The sequence below is a fragment of the Gadus macrocephalus genome, chromosome 21 (genome assembly GCF_031168955.1).
Source record: "Gadus macrocephalus chromosome 21, ASM3116895v1".
Taxonomy (NCBI): domain Eukaryota; kingdom Metazoa; phylum Chordata; class Actinopteri; order Gadiformes; family Gadidae; genus Gadus; species Gadus macrocephalus.
In genome coordinates, this window is record NC_082402.1 from 14158310 (window position 1) to 14178309 (window position 20000).

The 20000-nt window shown below is 48.2% G+C and overlaps 1 protein-coding gene across 7 annotated transcripts in view; it reads left to right on the forward strand.

Moving 5' to 3' along the window:
• Nucleotides 1-20000, forward strand: part of adgrg6 (adhesion G protein-coupled receptor G6) — a 38998-nt gene that overhangs the window by 1334 nt on the left and 17664 nt on the right. For 3 of the 7 annotated variants that reach the window (XR_009523829.1, XM_060042537.1, XM_060042541.1), the window contains exons 2-14: nt 2381-2455; nt 3323-3472; nt 4623-4715; nt 5147-5227; nt 13128-13216; nt 13585-13637; nt 13730-13762; nt 14258-14406; nt 15036-15147; nt 15500-15588; nt 15693-15757; nt 15872-16008; nt 19726-19891. Coding sequence is in view for 6 of the 7 variants with exons in the window: in XM_060042537.1 (XP_059898520.1) it covers nt 2381-2455; nt 3323-3472; nt 4623-4715; nt 5147-5227; nt 13128-13216; nt 13585-13637; nt 13730-13762; nt 14258-14406; nt 15036-15147; nt 15500-15588; nt 15693-15757; nt 15872-16008; nt 19726-19891 (1292 nt within the window). In the remaining variant the exon portion in view is untranslated. The remainder of the gene's footprint in view (nt 1-2380; nt 2456-3322; nt 3473-4622; nt 4716-5146; nt 5228-13127; nt 13217-13584; nt 13638-13729; nt 13763-14257; nt 14407-15035; nt 15148-15499; nt 15589-15692; nt 15758-15871; nt 16009-19725; nt 19892-20000) is intronic. The other 4 variants (XM_060042538.1, XM_060042540.1, XM_060042542.1 and 1 more) reach the window with 4 other exon arrangements.

The following is a 20000-nucleotide window of genomic DNA, read 5'->3' on the forward strand; positions in this document are numbered from 1 at the left end:
AATTATAACCAGATGAGATTACTGGAATGGAAGAAAAGAAAGAAAGAAACAGCAGAACAGAATGGGGAATGTCAGAGAAAACGCATGAAGCTACAGGTGTTTTGAATTTCCCATGGAGCCATCTTCTCTCTCTTTGTGGCGGTATGAGCTCCAGAAGACCACTTTGGGATAAACAATGAACCCTCCCAGGGGAGTTTGTCGAATATATTTGTTTTTTATTGCAATTTAATGGATTATATATCGCTTTATTATTCAATTTGCTTCACAGTGCCAGGGCTGCGTTTGTTTTCATTGCTTACAGAAGAACCCAAAGGGGAACAAAAAATAACAAACTTGTGTCCGCTTGCGCCCCATAAATTGCAGTATACTATTCCGGGTGTGGGGGGAGGATGTCCCGATTCTGACGTTTTGTTTGAAATATCCAAAACGTTTTATGCAAATGAGCTGTCGTGGTTGACTTAAGGGCTACACATCACAAACATGGATTTGCCACGTATCACTAATACCCTAGTTCCCCCTAAACACGCTCCCTAACGAGGGCCCTAAAGAGTGTTGACTCTAAGGGGAACTGGGAGTGAACAAGCGGGGCCCGATCGAACATGGCCCCTGTTCCTCCAGCTTGTGTTCCGCCTCCACATCCTGTTGACGGTCCCCGGGGTATGAGGCTTCAAAGCCTTCTCCTCCAACAGCTTAACAACACCCATTAACTCCTCAAATGGTTTGTGGGCGTCTTACGGAAGGATGTTTTCAATTGCCTTAGAGGAGCGGTTGTCAGCGCGGGCTCAAAGAGATGGCAGAGCGTGCCCCGCGGCCCCAGAGCTCACGAGGTGGGTGAGGAGGAGAGGTGGAGGAGAGGAGGAGGGGAGGCGGGGAGAGGAGAGGTGAGGAGAGGAGACGGAGGCACGCACAGGGGGGAGGGGGTGGGAGATTAGTAGGGGAGATGGGATAAACAGATAGCGGAGGAGGAGAGAGGACCGGGCGAAGGTGAGGGGAGGAGAATGGGAGAGAGGAGGAGAGGAGTGGAAAGGAGGAGAGAAGAAGGAGACGGCAGTGGAGGAGGGGGTGAGGAGGGGAGAGAGGAGGGGGAGAGGGGGTGCATGGGTGTAGGGGAGACGAGGGGGTGAGGAGGGAGAGGAGGGGGAGAGGGGGGGGGTGGAGGAAAGTAAGGAAAAGGAGATGAAAACACAAGATGTGGAGGGAGAAGGACGTGCAACGAGTTGAAGGAGAAAAAGATTTAGTTTTAGAAAGTGTGAAAAGGTAAAGAGTGAAAGCCGAGAGAGGGCAGAGGAGATGGAGACGTGCGGAGGACACCATTAGCTGTTGAAAAGAAAAGGCAGCAGAAGAACAGCTTTGTAACCTCGAACAGAAACCCGGGATCAAGTTTGGCGAAAAGACCAATAACAAATTGTTTTCTATCTGATCTTTGTCAAGGCACCGGCGCTCCGGCTGAGCTAGGTTGGTAAATAGTGCGAAGCTTTCATTATGGGATGTCTGCATTCAAATACAAACCCAAAGCATGAAACTACAATACAACAGCACACAATACAACGCACTACACAACACAAGGCCGAATAAGACATGGTTATGCTTCCCCCTTCTCACCATTTTCCATTGACATAATTCACTATTGTGTTGGGGACAATAGAAAAATCTTCCCAAGATCATTGTATAAGGATCTGTTTATGCTTGGTTTCCTAGCCAATGATCTTTTGTCGTGAAGGTCACGGGGTTTGGAGACAACCAATAGCAATCATCGCGGAGCATGTTCACAATAAACAGTAGCTTAAGCCGATAGGGGTCATTGGATGACGTCACTCCCTTATAAATGTCAGTCTCACACTTCAAGCCTCTGTGGAAGCCTAAGTGGGAAGGTCATACTTTATGGGATTTAGTTCACGAGAAGCAGCACGAATACAGTGTCGACTCTGGGCTAAAGTGCAGAACCCAAGGAAACAAAACCAAAGAAAGTATTTGGAAAATCTATGAGAAGCAGCTGCTACTTACGGAATTAGCATTTACTGCTACCTTTTGCTCTTGGCTGAGCTGTTGACAGTGCATCTCTTTGAGTGAATCAGTAGTAATTGGGTACCTGTGATGAGGAAAGGGCTGCCAAAGTGGGTTTTAACTGGCTACTAATTCTTATTGAGGAAGACCTCAATAACTTCCGGGATAATCCTACATGCAACGACGATAAATGGAAACATTGGCACTGGTGCTTTGTCATTCAGCTTCATACTTATTCATCTTTCAATCTCCCTCTCCCTCTCTCTCTCTAACTCTCGTTCTCTCTCTATTGTGCTCTCACTCTCTCTCTCTCACTCTGATTCTCTCTCTCTCTCTCTCTGTCGCTCTTGTTGCAATCCCTTGTCAATACCGCCAGCCTCTACTTCTCCCACCAACCCATCGTCCACTGACTCCACTAACATCATCCATGCTACTAATGTCATCTCCCACGGTAAGAATCTCACCCCATCTCCCCTCCCCTCTCCACTCATCTCCTCCCTTCCATTTTCTCTCCTCTTATCTCCCATGGATCGGGCTCTTTTCACCTCCCTCCTCTACTCTGCCTTTCCTATTTTTTCCTTGCCTCTCTCCTCTCTTTTCCTCCTCTCTTCTCCTTTTAGCTTCCCTCTCTTCTATTTTCTTCTCCTTCCTTCTCCTTTCTCACCTCTCCTCTCTTCTCCTTCCCTCTCATTTCCTTATCTCCTCTCCTCTCTTCTCCTCCTCTCTTCTCTTCTCCTTTCCTCTCCTTTCTTTACTTCTCCTCTATTTTCTTCTCCTTCCCTCTCCCCTCTCATCTCTTGACCTCTCCTCTCTTCTCTTCTCCTTCCTTCTCCTTTCTTTTCCTCTTCTCTCCTCTCATCTCCTCTTCACTCTCTCATCCTCCTCCGCTGCTTCTGTTTAATGAATGGAGAATGAATGAGTGAGCACAGTGATTGTGTCTGTTGGGGGGATCTGGGCACTCTGTGTCTCGTAGCTTTCTTCATTTATATCTCAAACTGCAGAGAGCTCATGCACGAAATAACACATTCTGGATGCTCTCCCAGCTGTGATTTACATTTGACATGGAGTCAACGTTTTATTTACGAAGAAAATTAACTACACAACAAGGATCATCAGTTAGGGGATTCCACAGGGAACCATTTGGGGACGCTTGGATTTTAAATAAAAAAGAAAGAAGAAAGACATGAACAAAAACCACGGGATGCCCTGATATTACATAGTACAGAGAAGACATGTGACCCCTCCATCCCAACTAGGGTCAAAGGTTATGGATGTAATCCATGCCTGCCTTATATTTTCATTTGCCATTCCATTCTAGCAATCTTCTCCATTCCTCCATCCTTGTCCATCGTCCCCACCACAAGCATGCCTCTAACCCCACCCTCCAACACCAGCACCACCTCCTCCAACTCCTCCTCAACCATATCCACTACCACAATCCCGGCCCGACTCAGCTCCCCATCCTCTGGTAAGCTGCCACATGGCTCCCCCTTACCCTTTCCCATTAGGGTTTCTTGGAACCGTCTTGTTTTGATAATGAACAATAAATAGTTTAAATATGTTCATTGGCAAAATCGTCTGGAATAACAATGAGTGTAAGTCAGTGTACTGCAACCCAGAGAAGTCGCAGATTTAACGCCACAAAAACACTTGAACAAAAAAACTAAACTGAACTAACCTTTAAACATTAAAGGGGACCTATTATGCTTTTTCGACTTTTATGACTTATAAACGTTCTCATAATGATTGATAGTCATGTTTAACCATACACAAAAAACAATGTAGATTTTTGGGAAACTCTTCCTCTCATCTGGCCGCTTTCAGCATTCTCTGTCAACGCTCGGTTTCGTCCTTCTCCGCCCCCTCGCCCCCCTCCTGCCAACCCAACTCCGTTGTGATTGGTTACCTTCCTTGAAGCGCGTGCGCGGGCAGATTTGACCAGGCATATGGGGGCGCGGCAGGAGTGCCTCTACGTAGATGGTTTCCCGGAAATGTGAACAAGTGAATCGCAAACGTTGTCCCGAGTGTTTAGCGCTCTGCACAGCCACCCCAGACTGTCAGCAGGGAATACGTCGAAATGCATGTACGTCATTATTTGACCCTTTAGTATGGTTAAACATGATTATCAATCATTATAACAACGTTTATAGGTCATAAAAATCGAAAAAGCATAATAGGTCCCCTTTAACAATATTATTCTCAAGTCTTCATTTTAGTGTATAACAGTATAAGGAAGAGCAGTTTACCCATTTACATCAACAAAAATACCTGAATTAACACTTTTTAGATGTAGGCTTTCTCACATTAGTATTTGTATTGAGTGAAACAGTTGGCTGTGTCCATCCATGCAATTTACAGACAGAAATGAATAATACTTAAAGTCACTAAACAATGACGCTTCCAAGATCCTTATGAGAACCGCAGCTTGGGAACCCACATGTCCGTAAGGGTTGTTCCTCTGTGACTCACCGCAGACCTCCCAGAACAGCCCTACAGAGATGTGGTCTACAATGAATGTGAACTGCTTGCGCTATTAACCCCTTACATGGCACTAATGTTTTTAGTTTTTGAGTTATATCCCTGACATGCTGAATTATTCTGCTAATCCGTTGAGCCAGCTTTCGCCAGCGCTAGCAGCGCCATCCCCGCTATCGCAGTCGCTTGCCCCTCCCCTGCTGATGCTAATGCTACCATCACGCACCCAGCCACTGGTAAGCTTGCGGTTAGCTAACTGGTCAACTGCCACGTCAACTCATGTCTGTCCTTTGGGCACAAATCAAACTGTGGCAAGCGCATAACCAAATGGGATCAATAAAGTACTACCTGCCCTCTATTTTATCTTCGCCAGTTTCTGTTTACAGTTGACTATTTTTCTTAAAAAGTATAGTATAGGCCGGTATAGTACAGAAAATATATTTATCGATTTTTATTGATTTATTTTGCCCAAAACATACAAATAGTAAACAACCATTCAATTGGGTATACATGATTCCCATTAAAGGTTAAAACTTATATTCGTACATACCTGCATAACTGTGAGATTATCCTGGTCCAGTGACAAAACATCCTGCCACGGTTCACCATTCAACATGTTGTTGTTTTCTGTGTGTTGTTGTCGTTGTTATTGTTTACCCCTCTGTAGCCCCGACTCCAGCCAGTGACACATCCACCCTTTCCTCCGCTACAACTAACCCACCAGTTACTAACCCTCCTCCCCCGCATGGTAAGAGAATTACAGCGAGAGAACACTGACCGCCAGACCACCGCTCACACACTCCAGAACTACCTCACTGAGGGGACCCCGTTTCCCGTCTCACGTCCTTCACGGACCTTAGTATCATTATCTTATTTTGTTAGTGAGCAGTTGGTGGTGCTCAATAATGGGATAAATATATACATGGGAAGGCAGAGAGGTTTGGTTCGAACTATGCATACCCAAATTTTGTTAGGCTATGCAAATTACAGTCTGGTTTACTGAAGTAAAATAAGTGTAATTTCAATAAATTATTCATTCTTTTGACTGTTGCTCTTGTAAAGTGTCCCAATATTCTTTTCTTTTCAAGTTTTCATTTCACCTGACAACTGAAAATCAAGGTGTCGTTGTATTAAATTCCTTCCTGTCGTGTTTTGCTTGCATAGCATATCTAACAGAAACACTGCAAGTGAATCGAACGCTTCTGAGTAGGGAACTAAATCAAAATTCTAATTCCAAGTTACAATGATTTGTATTCCGCTCTTCTGAAAATCTTTTCAATGTTCCTCCCTTCTATTTTATTAGCTTCTTTTTATTTCTGGTAAATTTCCTCTCTCCTATCTCCTCTCCTCGTCTCCCCCTACCCTATCATTTCCCCACTCTCTTCTCCTTTTGCTTCTCTCTTCACTCCCTCCTCATCTCCTCTCCTCTCCTCTCCTCTCCTCGGTTTCGTCCTTTCTTTTCCTTCCCTTTCTTCCTAATTAATGGTACTCTTCCTTCACTTTCCCTTTCACTTCAGATATATTATAATCATGCTGTCTGACACTAACCATGGTCTTTGTGCTCCACTGATTGAGGTGAAGGGTGTGGGGTTTGGCCACTGTCTGCATTTTAATACGTTCTGTAACACTCTACAAGAAGCATGGTCTGAATTACGATGCTTGTGTTGATGAACTTCATTCACAGGTCTGTGTTCTGTGTTGTGTTATTGGGTGCTTTGTTGGAGACTACATGATTGATTTGTGTTGTAACCTTTCTTGTTTTCCGCCCTTAATTTGTCGTCACTGAAACGGGTCATCCTGGCCTGACACCGCCGCGGTTACCCTGGCGACAGTGAAGGAGGGCGTGTTGTCCATTCGGTCCTTGCTGAAACCCCCTACAGAACGAAGGGCCTCCAGAACACAAGAAGGTCCAGTCGTCCCCCAAGGCCTCCTAGTGCCTCGGATCAAACCCGGGACCTCGGTTCAGTCCAGATCCCGTGGACCACGTCGTCGCCGCAGATCCCTACCCTCAGGTCCAGAAACATATACCGTAGAGGCTCATGTAGTCGCTGCTCTGGTCCCAGCCTCAGTAAACCGAGACCGGTCCCGACAAACAAGACTCACAGCCTCTCCTGTGGACCTCCCGGCCATAGCTCCGGCCTCTGAAACCAAGCCTCCAACACGGTTCATTGGCCATTTTGCATATGCCCTCCGACGCCCCGGCTTCCAGACCTCCAAAACCTCCCTGGGCTACATTTCCACCCCTCTGGTCGTGCCCGGCAGGAAGAGACCAAACCCGGCCAGCCTCCGCCCCTCCCCGAGGCCTCTGGTTCTGGTCACCAAGCCTCCAGAGAAACCTGTTCCCAGGCCCACAGCCGAGCAGCGGACCACGACCCCGGGGCCCGACGAGACCACACCAGCACACGGGCCGGTACACAGGACCCAGCCACCACGTCACCAAGACACATCTAGAGCGGCTGTTCCCTTAAGGAACTCCTCTCTCCTGTCACCGCAACCCAGGGGCACAACTCCAGTCGCCATGACAACAACCCTTGAAGTAGAAGCACCTCCCCCGTCAAAGGTCACAGCATTACACCAAGGGTCATTCCTGGGTCATCCACCTATAGAATCAGAGGAGGAGGAGGAAGAGAGGGAGGAGGAGGAGGAAGAGAAAGGGCCTCCAGAAGCAAAGGGAGCAATTATGCTATCATCCTCATCTTCATCATTAGTATCGTCCTCATCGTTCTCCTCATCACTTAGCAACAGGAAGAACAAACCGATGTCTCCACATTGGTTGCTACTGATGCAGAGTAAGGAAAACCAAACGGATGATGTTGGAAACTGGACGGATGGACTGGAACCTGTGGGGGATGATTATGAGTCTGGCACAGAGGGGTTTGTGTATGATTTGTCAATCCACACTGAGGAGGACAGAGAACATTTTGGTCTGTTTGATTTCGACGACTACACTTCAGATGAGCCCGCTCCCATTCCTACTGGGGAACCTCTGAACGCTGTTACGATTGGCTTTAAAGCAGAACACAACTATTCGCTTGACCAATCGGAACCTCGTAATCCCTCTGACCCTGACACAGCCCAAAGTGCAGGTTCTGGGGGTAGAAATGAACATCTATCGAATAAATCAGAAGCAATGGATGACACTGGAAGCATGCATAGTGTCGAACATAATAGTGATGAGCTTTCATTCCGCCAATCAGAGGAGATATTCGAGGCAGGATTAGGTACAGATAACAGAAGTACATTAGCAACCATGCCAACATTTTCTCCAGTTGTGACTGATCTACAAGGGCAGCCTAGTGTAAGAAACAACATTACATTAAACGGAAAACATTTATTCCAGTATGGACATACATCATCCACACATACGGCTTTAAAACAACCCCAAACATCATCTTCTCAGCCCCAATCACCTCTCACCTTCTCACCGTCCAGCTCCACCCCCTCTGTTCTTTCTTCCTCGCTCTCCCTCCTCAAGACATTAGCCTATTATCTGAGGCCCAGCCGCCCTTCTCCTCTTCTGAGTGCACTGTCAACTCCTTCTCATACCCCTCTTGCCATATCTCTTCCCCTCGCAGTTGAGCTCGCCCCCCCTCCCTCCCTCCCGCTCTCCTTCACCTCCCACGGAATCCTGCTCCGCTCCTCCCCAACCCCCCTGCCGCCACGTTCCTCCTCCTATCGTTCTCCACCTCCCTCATCTTCCCTCCATCTTCTCCCCTCTCTCATTCGAGCCACGCCCCTCCCTCTCCTCTCCTACGACGCCCTCGGTCTCTCTCGTCGTTCCACCCACCGAGCGTCAGATCCATCCATTGCCACCTTGGACCCCCGACGTGCGAACTTTGAACCAGGAAGTGCCCTGAATTCCATTTCGTCATACACACATGACCTTCATGGTCAATTGTCTGCAATGTTCAGCCCTGATGCAGACCTCCCTCCCACTGACCAAGCTCTCTCAGACCATCTGGATTTTCAACTTCCAGGTGGATCCGATGGGACCCAGGTGGTCCCAGGGGAGTCCCAGTTGAGCCATGCGTCGCTCATCCCCTCCTCTGGGGGTCCTATGGCAGACCCACCTCCTAGTCGATCTGGACAAACTGCCACAGAACCCATGTCAGAACCATTCTTTTTATCAGACTCTTGGCTTCATGGTTCTGATTGGTTGCGTGACAGAATACAGCCCACCCCCTCGGGCTGGGTGCCGGGGTCAGTCGCTGTCGAGCCGGACCCCCAGCTGCTGCTGTGGCCTTCTCATCCTGCTCCAGGGCCATCGGTGAGTCACTTTCTGATCCAGAAGGATCAGAAAGGGGTTGGAACGGTGGCTGATCCTACCGACCCTGGTGGTTCAGGTACAGAGTATCAGACAGGGCTTGTATCCCAGAATGGTGTCAGTGTTCTGAGAAACAACCGACGGACCCCGGTGCTGCCCTCCCCTGCTAATACTCTCCAGCCCCCCGGCCCGGAGAGCGCACGCAGGGGGGCGTTCATGCAGTCTTTCTTCGCTGTATCTCCTTCCTCTCTTTTTTCGTTGTCTCCGTCCAGCGTGTCTTTCCCTTTAAACGTAAGGCCGCCTTCTATAGGCCCACTGCACGGGCTCTCCATCCAGGGCTCCGTGCACGACCCTGTCGCCGCGAGGGCGACAAAGGTCAACCAAGACTTTAGGCATGAGCACATGAGCAAACCCACCGCCTCTCTTCACGCCACCTTTTCCACTTTACCGCAAGAAAACCTTCCTTCCTTCTCAAGACTCCTGTCTCTCAGAGGGACGTCTGGAGCCCAGGGCACGCCCACCGTGCACGGCTCGGAAGACGTGCTTCTGCCTCCCCCCCTCAGACCCTTGAGAGAGCCGATGAGCACGCAGCCCACCGGCTCTCAGGCATATGCAGGGCAGCCTGCGGCACACACTGTGAGTTCCAGAAGGCACGCCTTAAGCTTACAAGCATCCCGTCCCTCTGCCAGGGAATTTGCGACTTCTATTTTCTATTCTCCGAATCCACCTGTCGCCGTGCCAACTCAGACTCCGGTGCGACACAACGGCCTGGCGCCACGGTTTGGCAACGCCACCACCACACCCACCACTACCCAGCATGCCTCAGGGCTGGATCTGACTTCCAACTCAGATTTGACACGCGAGCATAACCACCAAACCACGCACCGTCAAACGCACACACGCGCTGTTACACAAGGCATTAGTCACGTAGGCAGCCCCTGCGGCCCCCCGGGCGTGGGGGATGACGGAGGGGAATGCGCCGAGCAGGGGGCTTTGGACCTGGACTCCGGTCCAGGACCAGGATTGGTTTACATAGGATTAGGAGACAGGCCAAGTCCGCTGAGACACAGGCTCCCGGCCGGATCGTCCCACTCTCCCGACCTCAGCGCTGAGCTCGAGAGAAGACGTGTGTCTCCCCTCTCTTCGTTTGCTCCCACTTCTTCTCTCCTCTCTGCCTCTGCCCGCGCGGCCCTCCCCTCTTTCACCACGTCTCCCACATCGCTTTACATTTCTCCCACCCCGATCTCTCCTGTCCCTTCTCGCTCTCTCTCTCCTCCCTTTCTCCCACCTCCAATTGAGCCTCTGGCACTGCCAGCAGATTCTTCCGGCAAGGAGGGGGCAGCAGCTGGTACTTCCAAGCCCACCCCTTTGCTGGTTGCATTCCATGTGACCCCTGCGACCCCACCCCTTCACAGCAACCATTCAGAATTCCTTCCAGCTTCCACTGCACAAAGTAGCAAATCGGCCACTGCATACCGACCGCCTTTAACTCCCAGCCAACTTCCTCCCCGATTTGAAATCTCTGTCAGCCAACCGGACTCTGTCCAGCCCCTCGCTGCTCCAGCCCTGGCCAGCCAATCAAATCCCTTTTTTTCCGCTGAAGTTTATAGATCAGGGGAGGTTTCAGTGGGCTCTGGGGAAATCCCAAAAAGAGGAACCACATCTGGTTTTATTGTTAGTTCCAAAATACATGTACACATTGAGTCCTCAGGCGACCTGAGCCCAGGCGCTAAGAATACAGATGCATTACACATTCCCATCATGGAGGATGCTTCAGGTTCAGAGGTGGAGCTGGACTTTGCTTGGGGATCAGAAATAGCGGCCAGTGTTAACCCCCACAGGAGTGTGCTTGTAGACCACGAGCAGTACGACAGTTTAGCCATCGAAACAACCGAGGATCTGGGATCGGACACGGCGTCAACACTAGGTACGCAAGCAACAGCTCGGTCCATGGTGGCCGAGCCCAGCCACCTCCACACTGACTCCGCTGGGCAGAGAAGGCCCGGTGACGCCTCAGTCACCCATCAAAGTGCTTCCGATTCGACTGCCAATGAAACTCTAGCTCTTGTGAACACCACTTCTGGACCCCCCTCAAGCTCGCCTATTGCTGGCCCAGATAGAGGCTTGGATTCCTGGGGAGAGAAATCCATGCTCCCCTGGAGTGGTAACCTCTCTGGAGAGACACCCGCCTCCGTAGATCACAAGCCCTCCCGTGACCCTATAACCACACCGTCTGCAACACCGCCGCTGAAGAGCCGGACCCCCGTCACCACACCACAAGGAAACCCTGTCCCCACAGCGGTCGTAGGGGCCCCCACCAGACCCAATCCCCCTCTCCCCAGCAGGGCCACCACAACGGCAACACCCCAACGAAAAACAGACGTCGCGCTCACAAACCTCTCAAAGCCAACCGGAGGTCCGACCTCAGCGGGGTCAAAGCCCATCTGGAGCCTCGGTACCGAGGTGACCCATCCCAGCAGCGACCGCGGCCCCCCAGCGTCCGCACAGGCCCCCTCGAACGCGGTCCTCGGCGGCAGCGGCGGTGGCGATGCGCCGGCCTCGCCCGCGCCACCCGTAGGCGCCGACTTCCCCCAGCGTTTGACGATGACAAGAGATCCGCCGGCGGCCTCTCTCCCAGCGCCCCTCTGGGCCTCGTCCTCTCCCTCCCCCTCGCCTCCGTCTGTCGCGGTCAGCCCCTGGACTCCGGTAGCCGGTAGCGGTCTTAAAACGGCCACGGCCGCGCAACCCGAGCCGCGACCCCCGACCTTGAGTTCTGACGCGCGGCCTGCCAGGCCATGCCAATGTAAACAGCGCTTTCATTTAAACTGTCTGTGTGGACTGTCATCGGGGAACAGTATGTCATGCAGTCACCACCACCGTAGACGTAGAACATAGAAACCTCTTGGATGTTGTAAAGCACTGCAAAGAAATCAGGAGTTATTGACGATGCGATGCTCGTTATGGTGATTGATTAGTACAAAGATCTAAGAACTAAACGAGACAGGACCACAATTGTTCAGTGATTGTCCTCGGGATAAAGTAGGGACTGATTTGCACTTTAGAAAACCATGGAATTTGGTAAAGAATCTCAATTCCCTCTTTCTTTTTGCAGTGCTGTATGCAAAGTACTAGTGGGTAATCTGTAGCTGTTCAATTTATTTGGCAGTAGCTTCGATTTTCAATCAAGGAGGGCTACATTGCTGATTGGTTTCATTTGATCAGAGGCGGGATTAAGGACATTAACATGGTGTGTAGTTGCCCAATGGCACTTGATTCACGGGCAGGAGCTAGAACATTAACATGGTGTGTAGGCGTCCAATGGCTTTGCAGTAGAATAGCTTTGGTCCGGACAATTATAAGGCTTGTACATTGCTTCTGACCATCTTTTTTAGGTCACATTTTTGGACTTTATATCTGATATTTTATGCTTTTGTTTATTGATTCTTCCTTTCAATTTAAAATCTCAATTGGATTTTTTTTGTTAAATAAATGTTTATTTTCCTACTTCGGACCTGGATGTCAGCAGTAACCTGACTGGTGCTTTACTAACGTAAATGAAAGGCTATAGCAACATCTAGTGGCCATTTCACATGTCGCATAGCATGATCAATGAAATGGCAGATACGACATGGAGAAATTTGTTTCGGATTCTTTTCAATACAAGATAACAATAACTTACAATTCTGAACATTTACACGAAATTTGCTGTAATGGTTACTTCAAATGTGAAAACACTAACTATTTTGGTGGTAAGATATTTGAAACATGTAGACCTATAGCAGAACGATGAAGTTAAATGGGGTCAAAATCCAACCACAAAGTCACTAAAGAATTTTAATAAATTAGTATTAGGAATCAGGCCTATTCTAGAAGCATTAAGTCTGCCATAAATTGATGGACTACATGCCTATTACCAAATTACAAAACTATAATAATTGGTTTGACGAATCTCTTTATTTCATGGACATCATCAGTCACTGCTACTGTATGACTTTAAGACATTTCCAGAGGTTTATGACCGAACATAGTCGTTCTGCTGTGTCTGATTGGATTTCTACATAACTCCATTACTCCGAAAGCCATTTTGATTCATCCCTGCTATGAGATGAGCAACGCTAACCCTACGCTCAGGGGCGGCAGAGGAGACATGTCCCATTAAGTCTATGAAATCAACTACACTAAATCCACACTGTGTAACTCTTTTTCTCTTCACCCTCTCTCTCTCTCTTTTGGCCAATCCTTCTCTCTTGATCCCTCTCTCCCTAACTCTACATCTTTCTATCTCTCTCTCTCTCCCTCTCCCTCTCTCTCTCTCTCTCTCTCTCTCTCTCTCTCTCTCTCTCTCTCTCTCTCTCTCTCCCTCTCTCTGCTGGTCCCGGGTCAGAGGGCCTGTTCTACAGGGTGTCTTTCGTGGTGGAGGACGAGGACTCTGAACTGGATCAGGGCGATCTGGAGCTATCAGTCCTGCAGTGGGTGAGACATGATCCGATCCGCGATCCAGTCCTGGATTTACATCGACCTCTTCTTGCCATTTCATAAGCTAAAAACCTGACTGTTAAATTATGCTGTCATGGGTGGAAAGACTCAATAGGGATGATTATAGAGAAAGTATGATTGACTGTGACTGGGTGTACATTTGAAATGCAGTTTGGACACAGTCAAAAGAATGATAGACAGCCAAACAGACAGCCAAGTAGACTAACACACAGGCAAAAAAACAGACGAACAGTGAAAAATGATTTTGTTTTCAGAGACTGTTTGATGATTTTACTTAAGATCTGCTGCACGATTCAATGCATTGTTTAAAACTGGACTTTTCTGAAAATGTTGCTTTCTCCCAGCTGAACGAAACGTTTGAGAGCTGGAGTGATGGTGTCTACATAGATTACTTAAGGTGAGAACAACATTCTCACCAGAGGCACACACACAAATACACACACACAAAATATATGCATATTTATTTGTCTCCTCTCTCCTGTGTGTCAGTGTACTGGCAGCCTCAAAGCAGAGAACTTCCAGGTAATTATTGGTGGTTTTTATTTGATTATACATTAATAGTAAGCGGTCGGCTTAGAGCATTTGTCTTGTGACCGAATGGTTGCTAGTTTGATCCCCAGCTCCTCCTAGAGCGTGTTGATGTGTCCCTGAGCAGGGCACTTAACCCTTACTGCTCCTGACAAGCTGGCTGTCGCCTTGCATGGTTGACTCCGCCGTTGTTGTGTCAATGGGTGTATTAACCGATGTATGTCGCTTTTGATAAAAGCGTCTGCTAAATGCCCTACTTGTAATTGTAATTGTAATAGTATACAATAGAATAGGCTGTAATATTCTCATATGTGCTGTTTTTCCTCTCAACTCCTTTCTGCTTTCCTCCTCTCCTCTCTCCTCATTTGCTATTTTCTTCTATTCACCTCCTCCCCTCTTTTCCCCTTCTCTGCTCTCTACTCTCTCCTCCTCTCCTCCTCCCCTCTCTCTCTCCCTCCCATCCCCTCTCCTCCCCCCTCCTCCCCCCAGCTACACCCTCCAGGCCCTGCTGGTGTACAGCCACAGCACCAACGACAGCCTGGGGGAGGCGCTGGTCTCCTCCCGGCTGTCCAGCAGCGGCGGGTCCATGGGCCGGGGGCTGCAGCTCCAGACTGACAGCATCCAGGTCAAGGCCATCGGTGGGTCCTCAGCATGGAACCCACCGCCCGGCTCTTCATGATGTTTAGTCTATTCAGAGTCATTTAGCCAAGGATTTCATCCAAAGTGACTTGCAGTGCATAGTTAGGCCCAATCCCATTTCTACCCCTTACCCCTTCCCCTTACCCCTTCCCCTTGTTTTGAAGGGGTAAGGGGAAGGGGTAAGGGTAAGGGGTAAGGGGTAAGGGGTAAGGGGTAAGGGGAAGGGGTAAGGGGAAGGGGTAAGGGGTAGAAATGGGATTGGGCCTTGATGTCATTAAATAGCAGGTAAGGGTTAGGGCGTCACCTTCCTCAACAATCTTCCTCCTAGCATATCCTAGCACATCATTCAATTCAATTTAGGTTTATTTGTATAGCCCTTAATCACAGGTACAGTCTCAAAGGGCTTAACATATGTTATAGTATAGCATATGTTTTATGTGTAGCATATGCTATAACATAGTGATATATAACATATATCACTTCAGCATATAAAAGTGTATCCTAGCGTACATTTGCATAGCATAGCATAGCATGAAAAACGGCACGACACGTTATTCCACACATCCATGGAGCATGGTTCCTTTAACATGAACAGCAGGAGACCGTTGACCTCCTCTCCTCCCCGTAGAGCACTGTCCGGAGGAGAGTCCTCTCCACTACCGCTGGCCCAAGACCCGGCCCACCACCACCCAGCATCTGCCCTGCTTCCCCAACAAGGAGGTCAAGACGTCCAGGACCTGGTAGGACTCTCTCGTTGTGTGTGTGTGCAAGCCAGGCCTCACGGGGAACGTGAAGAACCTTATCCACATAGGCTATAATGCAAACCTAAGAAAACATTGAGACTCCCCAACTCCGTACTGTGCTACTGTTATAGCTTTTGTTACAGAATGTGCTGTCCCTGTTTTAGTGTCTCAGTGAATCAACAAATAGAACCCTAGACTTTGGGACAGTCCGATTTCTGAACGAATAAACATTCAATATTTCAAATTCACTACACTGTTCAAATTCTCCCCTCTCTCAACCCTTCTCTCTCCTACCTCTCCTTTGTGCCGTCGATCTCTGATTGAATTGAGCGTGCTTTTCTCCCTCCAGTATGATCAGCTCTCAGAACCTGTCGTCCTATTGGTCCGCCCCAGACCTCAGCAACTGTACCGACATTGATAACATCGAGCTGTCAGCAGGTAAGCCTGAGGTGGCACACATGTACATCAACCTGATGAAGAGTAGAAGTCGAACTCTGTTAGTAAGTATATTTTCTTGTGTGGTGTGTCTTGAATGTGGACAGAGAATGCAGCGGAGGTGGCGGTGCAACTTGCTGACATCACAAACAATGCGCTGTCCGATGAAGAGGTGACATATTTAAATGACACACTTCACGCAGTCTCTACTCTTATTGCCTTCTCTACAGTACCATGAACTCTTGTTTGTGGTTTATATTTCAAATATTCTCCTCCTCTCCCCCAGGTGTCTAAGGTGGTGACGAAGGTGAAGGAGCTGGTGAACCTAGTGAAGGTCAACTTCACGCTGGCCTCGACTGTGGTCACCATCATCTCCAACATCATGACGGGCTCAGAGAGCATGCCGGCCGCCGCCTCCGAGAAGTAAGACCCCAGGCCCATGACGCCTTCAAATGGTGTCGATCCTTGTGAAATTCAGATAAAATTAAATCAAAATATCTCAAATTAAAATTAAATTCTGAAAAACACAGTTTTATTTAAATTTCACATTTCCGCCCAAATTCAATTCAATTAAATTGTATTTGTATAGCCCTTAATCACCATTACAGTCTCAAAGGGCTTAACAGGCCAAATATTTAAGACCCCACAAGGTCAAGAAAAAACTCCCTTGAAATTAGCAAGGAAGAAATCTTGAGAAGAAACGCATAGGAGGGGATCCCTTCTTCCAGGGATGGTCCGGAGTGCAATGGGTGCCATCATTTACATACAGGTAAATACATGCACATCATATTAAATTGGTGATGTGGTGCTGGCCGGTTAACCATGAGGAGAGTCCAGGCATCCAGTCCAGTCACCGCAACACGCTAGAACAGACAGAATAGTGAATTAGAACGGGAAAGTACATAATGGAAATATATACTGTGTTAGCCATTGCACAAACAAACACAGAGTGGTCTTCACATCGCATTTGTTTTCGTTTTCACACTCCTATGTTCCAAATGCAAGATTGTAGAGGGGCGTTTTGAGCTTTCCTTTGATTAGCTCCACAGAGTCAGCTTCCCTGATCACTGGTGGCAGCCTATTCCATAGGAAGGGGGCTCGATAGGCAAACGCTCTCTGTCCAGCCGATTTCTTTTTAACCTTAAGTAGTGAAAGAAGGCCAGCTCCCGAAGACCGGAGGGAACGAGAAGGACTGTAAGGAATGATCAGGTCCTTCAGGTAGGATGGAGATATTCCATGCAAGGCTTTATAGGTTAGCAGTAACACCTTAAAATCCGATCTGGAAGTTATTGGTAGCCAGTGCAAAGAGGCGAGAATAGTTGTTATGTGAACAAACTTTCTCGTTCTGGTCAGCTGCAGCATCCTGTACAAGCTGTAGACTTCTCGTGGCAGAGTTTGATATTCCCGAGAACAATGAATTACAATAATCCAGTCTTGATAATATAAATGCATGAATCAGTGTCTCTGTATCTACTGCAGATAACATTGTTCTGATTTTGCAATGTTTCTCAGATGGAAAAAAGCAATTCTAGTTATACTTCTAACATGTTGGTCAAAGCACAGTTGAGGGTCGAACAGGACACCAAGATTTCTGACAAATGCACTCTGTGGGATGGCGAGGCCATCCAACCACAGTGAGACATTCTCAAATTCTCTCTGGTCCCACTTTGAGCCGATTATTATCAGCTCTGTCTTCCAAGTGTTAAGCTGCAGGAAGTTCTGTGACATCCAACTGTTCACCGCTGCCAGACAGGACTCAACCTTCTGGATTGGGTCTGAGTTCCTTGGTTCTACAGGAATAAAGAGCTGGGTGTCATCCGCGTAGAAGTGGAAACTAATTACGAAGCTGCGGATAACGTCGCCCAAGGGAAGCATGTAGATTGCAAAAAGTAATGGACCAAGGACCGACCCTTGTGGTACATCAAAGCGTAGTTTGCAGTGCTTCGATACTGAACCCTCACTGAGCACAATTGTGTTCTATCTGTAAGGTATGATTCAAGCCAGCCAAGAGCCGTACCCTCGAAACCAACATAGTGCTCAAGACGGTGAAGAAGAATGCTGTGGTCGATCGTGTTGAACGCAGCACTGAGGTCCTGCAGCACAAGCATCAAGCTAGCATTTGTATCCAAAGCAAGAAGGATATCATTTACAACTCTTGTCACAGCAGTTTCAGTTGAGTGGAATTTCCTGAACCCCGACTGGAAAGGTTCGAAGAGATTGTTCCTTGTCAGATAGTCGACGATTTGCTTTGCTACAATCCTTTCCTGTATCTTGGACAGGAAGGGCAGGTTCGATATAGGCCGATAGTTGCTGACTAATGCAGGATCTAAGCCAGGCTTTTTGGGTAGCAGTTCTATCAACGCAGCCTTGAAATTAAAGGGAACAATTCCTGTGGAAAGCGAGAGATACATAAGCGAGAGGATTGCAGGCCCCACCGTGGAAGAAGTTCCTTGAGAACCTTGGAAGGGAGAGAGTCCAACATACAAGTTGTTGGTTTGACGCCTTGATCACCTTTTCAAGTTCAACCAGAGGAATTGCCTTGGACTCCCGGAGAGTTGCCTCAGAGGTCCCCATCCTACTGGGCAGGACCCCATCCTGCCCAGTAGGATGTGTAGGACAAGTTGCACGGCAAGCATCAATTTCGCCTCTAATCGATTGAATCTAATTTCCAAAGAAATCCATGAATTGACCTGCCAAGAGGGAGGAGCCTACGCTCTGAGTCTGTTTTTGAGTCAGACTCTTCACTGTATCGAAAATAAACTTGAGATTGTTTCTATTCAAGTTGATGATACTGGAAAAGTAGGCGTTCCTGACAGTAGTCAGTGCACCCTTATAGGGGAGCAGACTGTTGTGCCATGCAAGATGAAAGACCTCAAGTTTAGTCGAGCGCCATTTTCGTTCAAGGATTCTGCAGCTTTGCTTCAGGGTGTGCGTTTCTTCATTAAACCAGGGAGCTGTTTTTTTCAACGATCGTTTTTTAATTACGAGTGGAGCAACTGAATCAATGGCAGAAGACAAGGCATTGTTGAGGTAATCAGTAAGGCACTTCAAAGAACCACTATAGTTGCAAAGAGGAGCAAGTGAACAGGGTAACTTATCTGCCATAGCTGTAATGGTTCCAGGGGTGATGCGACGACAGCCAAAAGTAGCCTGCTGATCGTCGCAGGCACAGGATACCACCAACTGGAAAGTGAGCAAAAAATTGTCGGGAGAGGCCACTAGGTCTGAAATGTCTACACCACGGGTCAAAACGAGGTCCAGCCTGTTTCCACCGATGTGGGTTGGGTGCTGGACAAACTGTTTGAAGCCAAGCATATATGTAACGGACAGAAAAGCCCTTGCGAGGGCATCAGATGGGTTATTCACATGAATGTTGAAATCCCCAATACGCAAAATATTGGCTGAATATGTAGCCAGATCAGCTGCAAAATCAGAAAACTCATCAACAAAAAGTGAAAACGGTCGTGGGGGACTGTACTACAGCTAAAAGGAAAGAGTCTGGAACTCGTTTCGCTTGTCGGGGGACTGAGGAGCCGAACGCGAGCACCTCAAAGGATCTGAATATATATATCTATTCTTAGGCTTTAAATTAAGCTTAGAATTAGATATCCGGGCTACTCCACCACCTTTCTTTACCTCTCTAGATACTCGTGCGCTAACGTAATTGAGAGGAGTAGCTTCATTTAGGGCTAGAAACTCATCTGGTTTTAACCATGTTTCACAAAGGCCCAGTATCTTATTATCAACAATTAGATCCTGGATCAAGAGAGTGCTTCCATTATATTATTTTCAGAGGGAGTCCGGTTAACACTCATCTCTGAAGCTGCCAGGGAAATAGCGAGATTTCGACATACTGGTCGCGGCCATCGCCTGCGGGTTTTACACCTCGAGACAGCACGAGGCCGCACCAACGTACACATAGGTACAGCGTAGAGTCTGATTAACATACTAAATTGCAATGCTGTTCTTTTTTGCACAGAAGGTTTGTATTGCCGTGCGAGAGATCTGATATCAAGCTCTATTTCTGTCTGCCCTTTCTGTCTGTCTGCCGCCTGTGTCTCTGTCTGTCTGTCTGTCTGTCTGCCTCAATATTTCTTTGTCTCTCTCCCCCCGTCCCCCCCCCTCTCCTCTGTCTCACAGGGTGCTGAGGACAGTGGATGACCTGGTCCAGAAGATAGAGTTTGAGGGTCCGTCTGTCATGATCTCCTCCAGACACCTGGCGGTGGCAGTCTCAGCTCTGAACGCCAGCAGCTTCAATGGGACCTCCTTCAGCGCCTCCATCCCCCCCAACAACACAGACCCCCAGGTACACGGGACACCAGTCATATAGTGGTACCCCAGGTACCACTATAGCACCAGTCAGTGTTCAAACCTAACCAATTCCCTAGTCTAATAGAGTTGTATATTTAAATCCA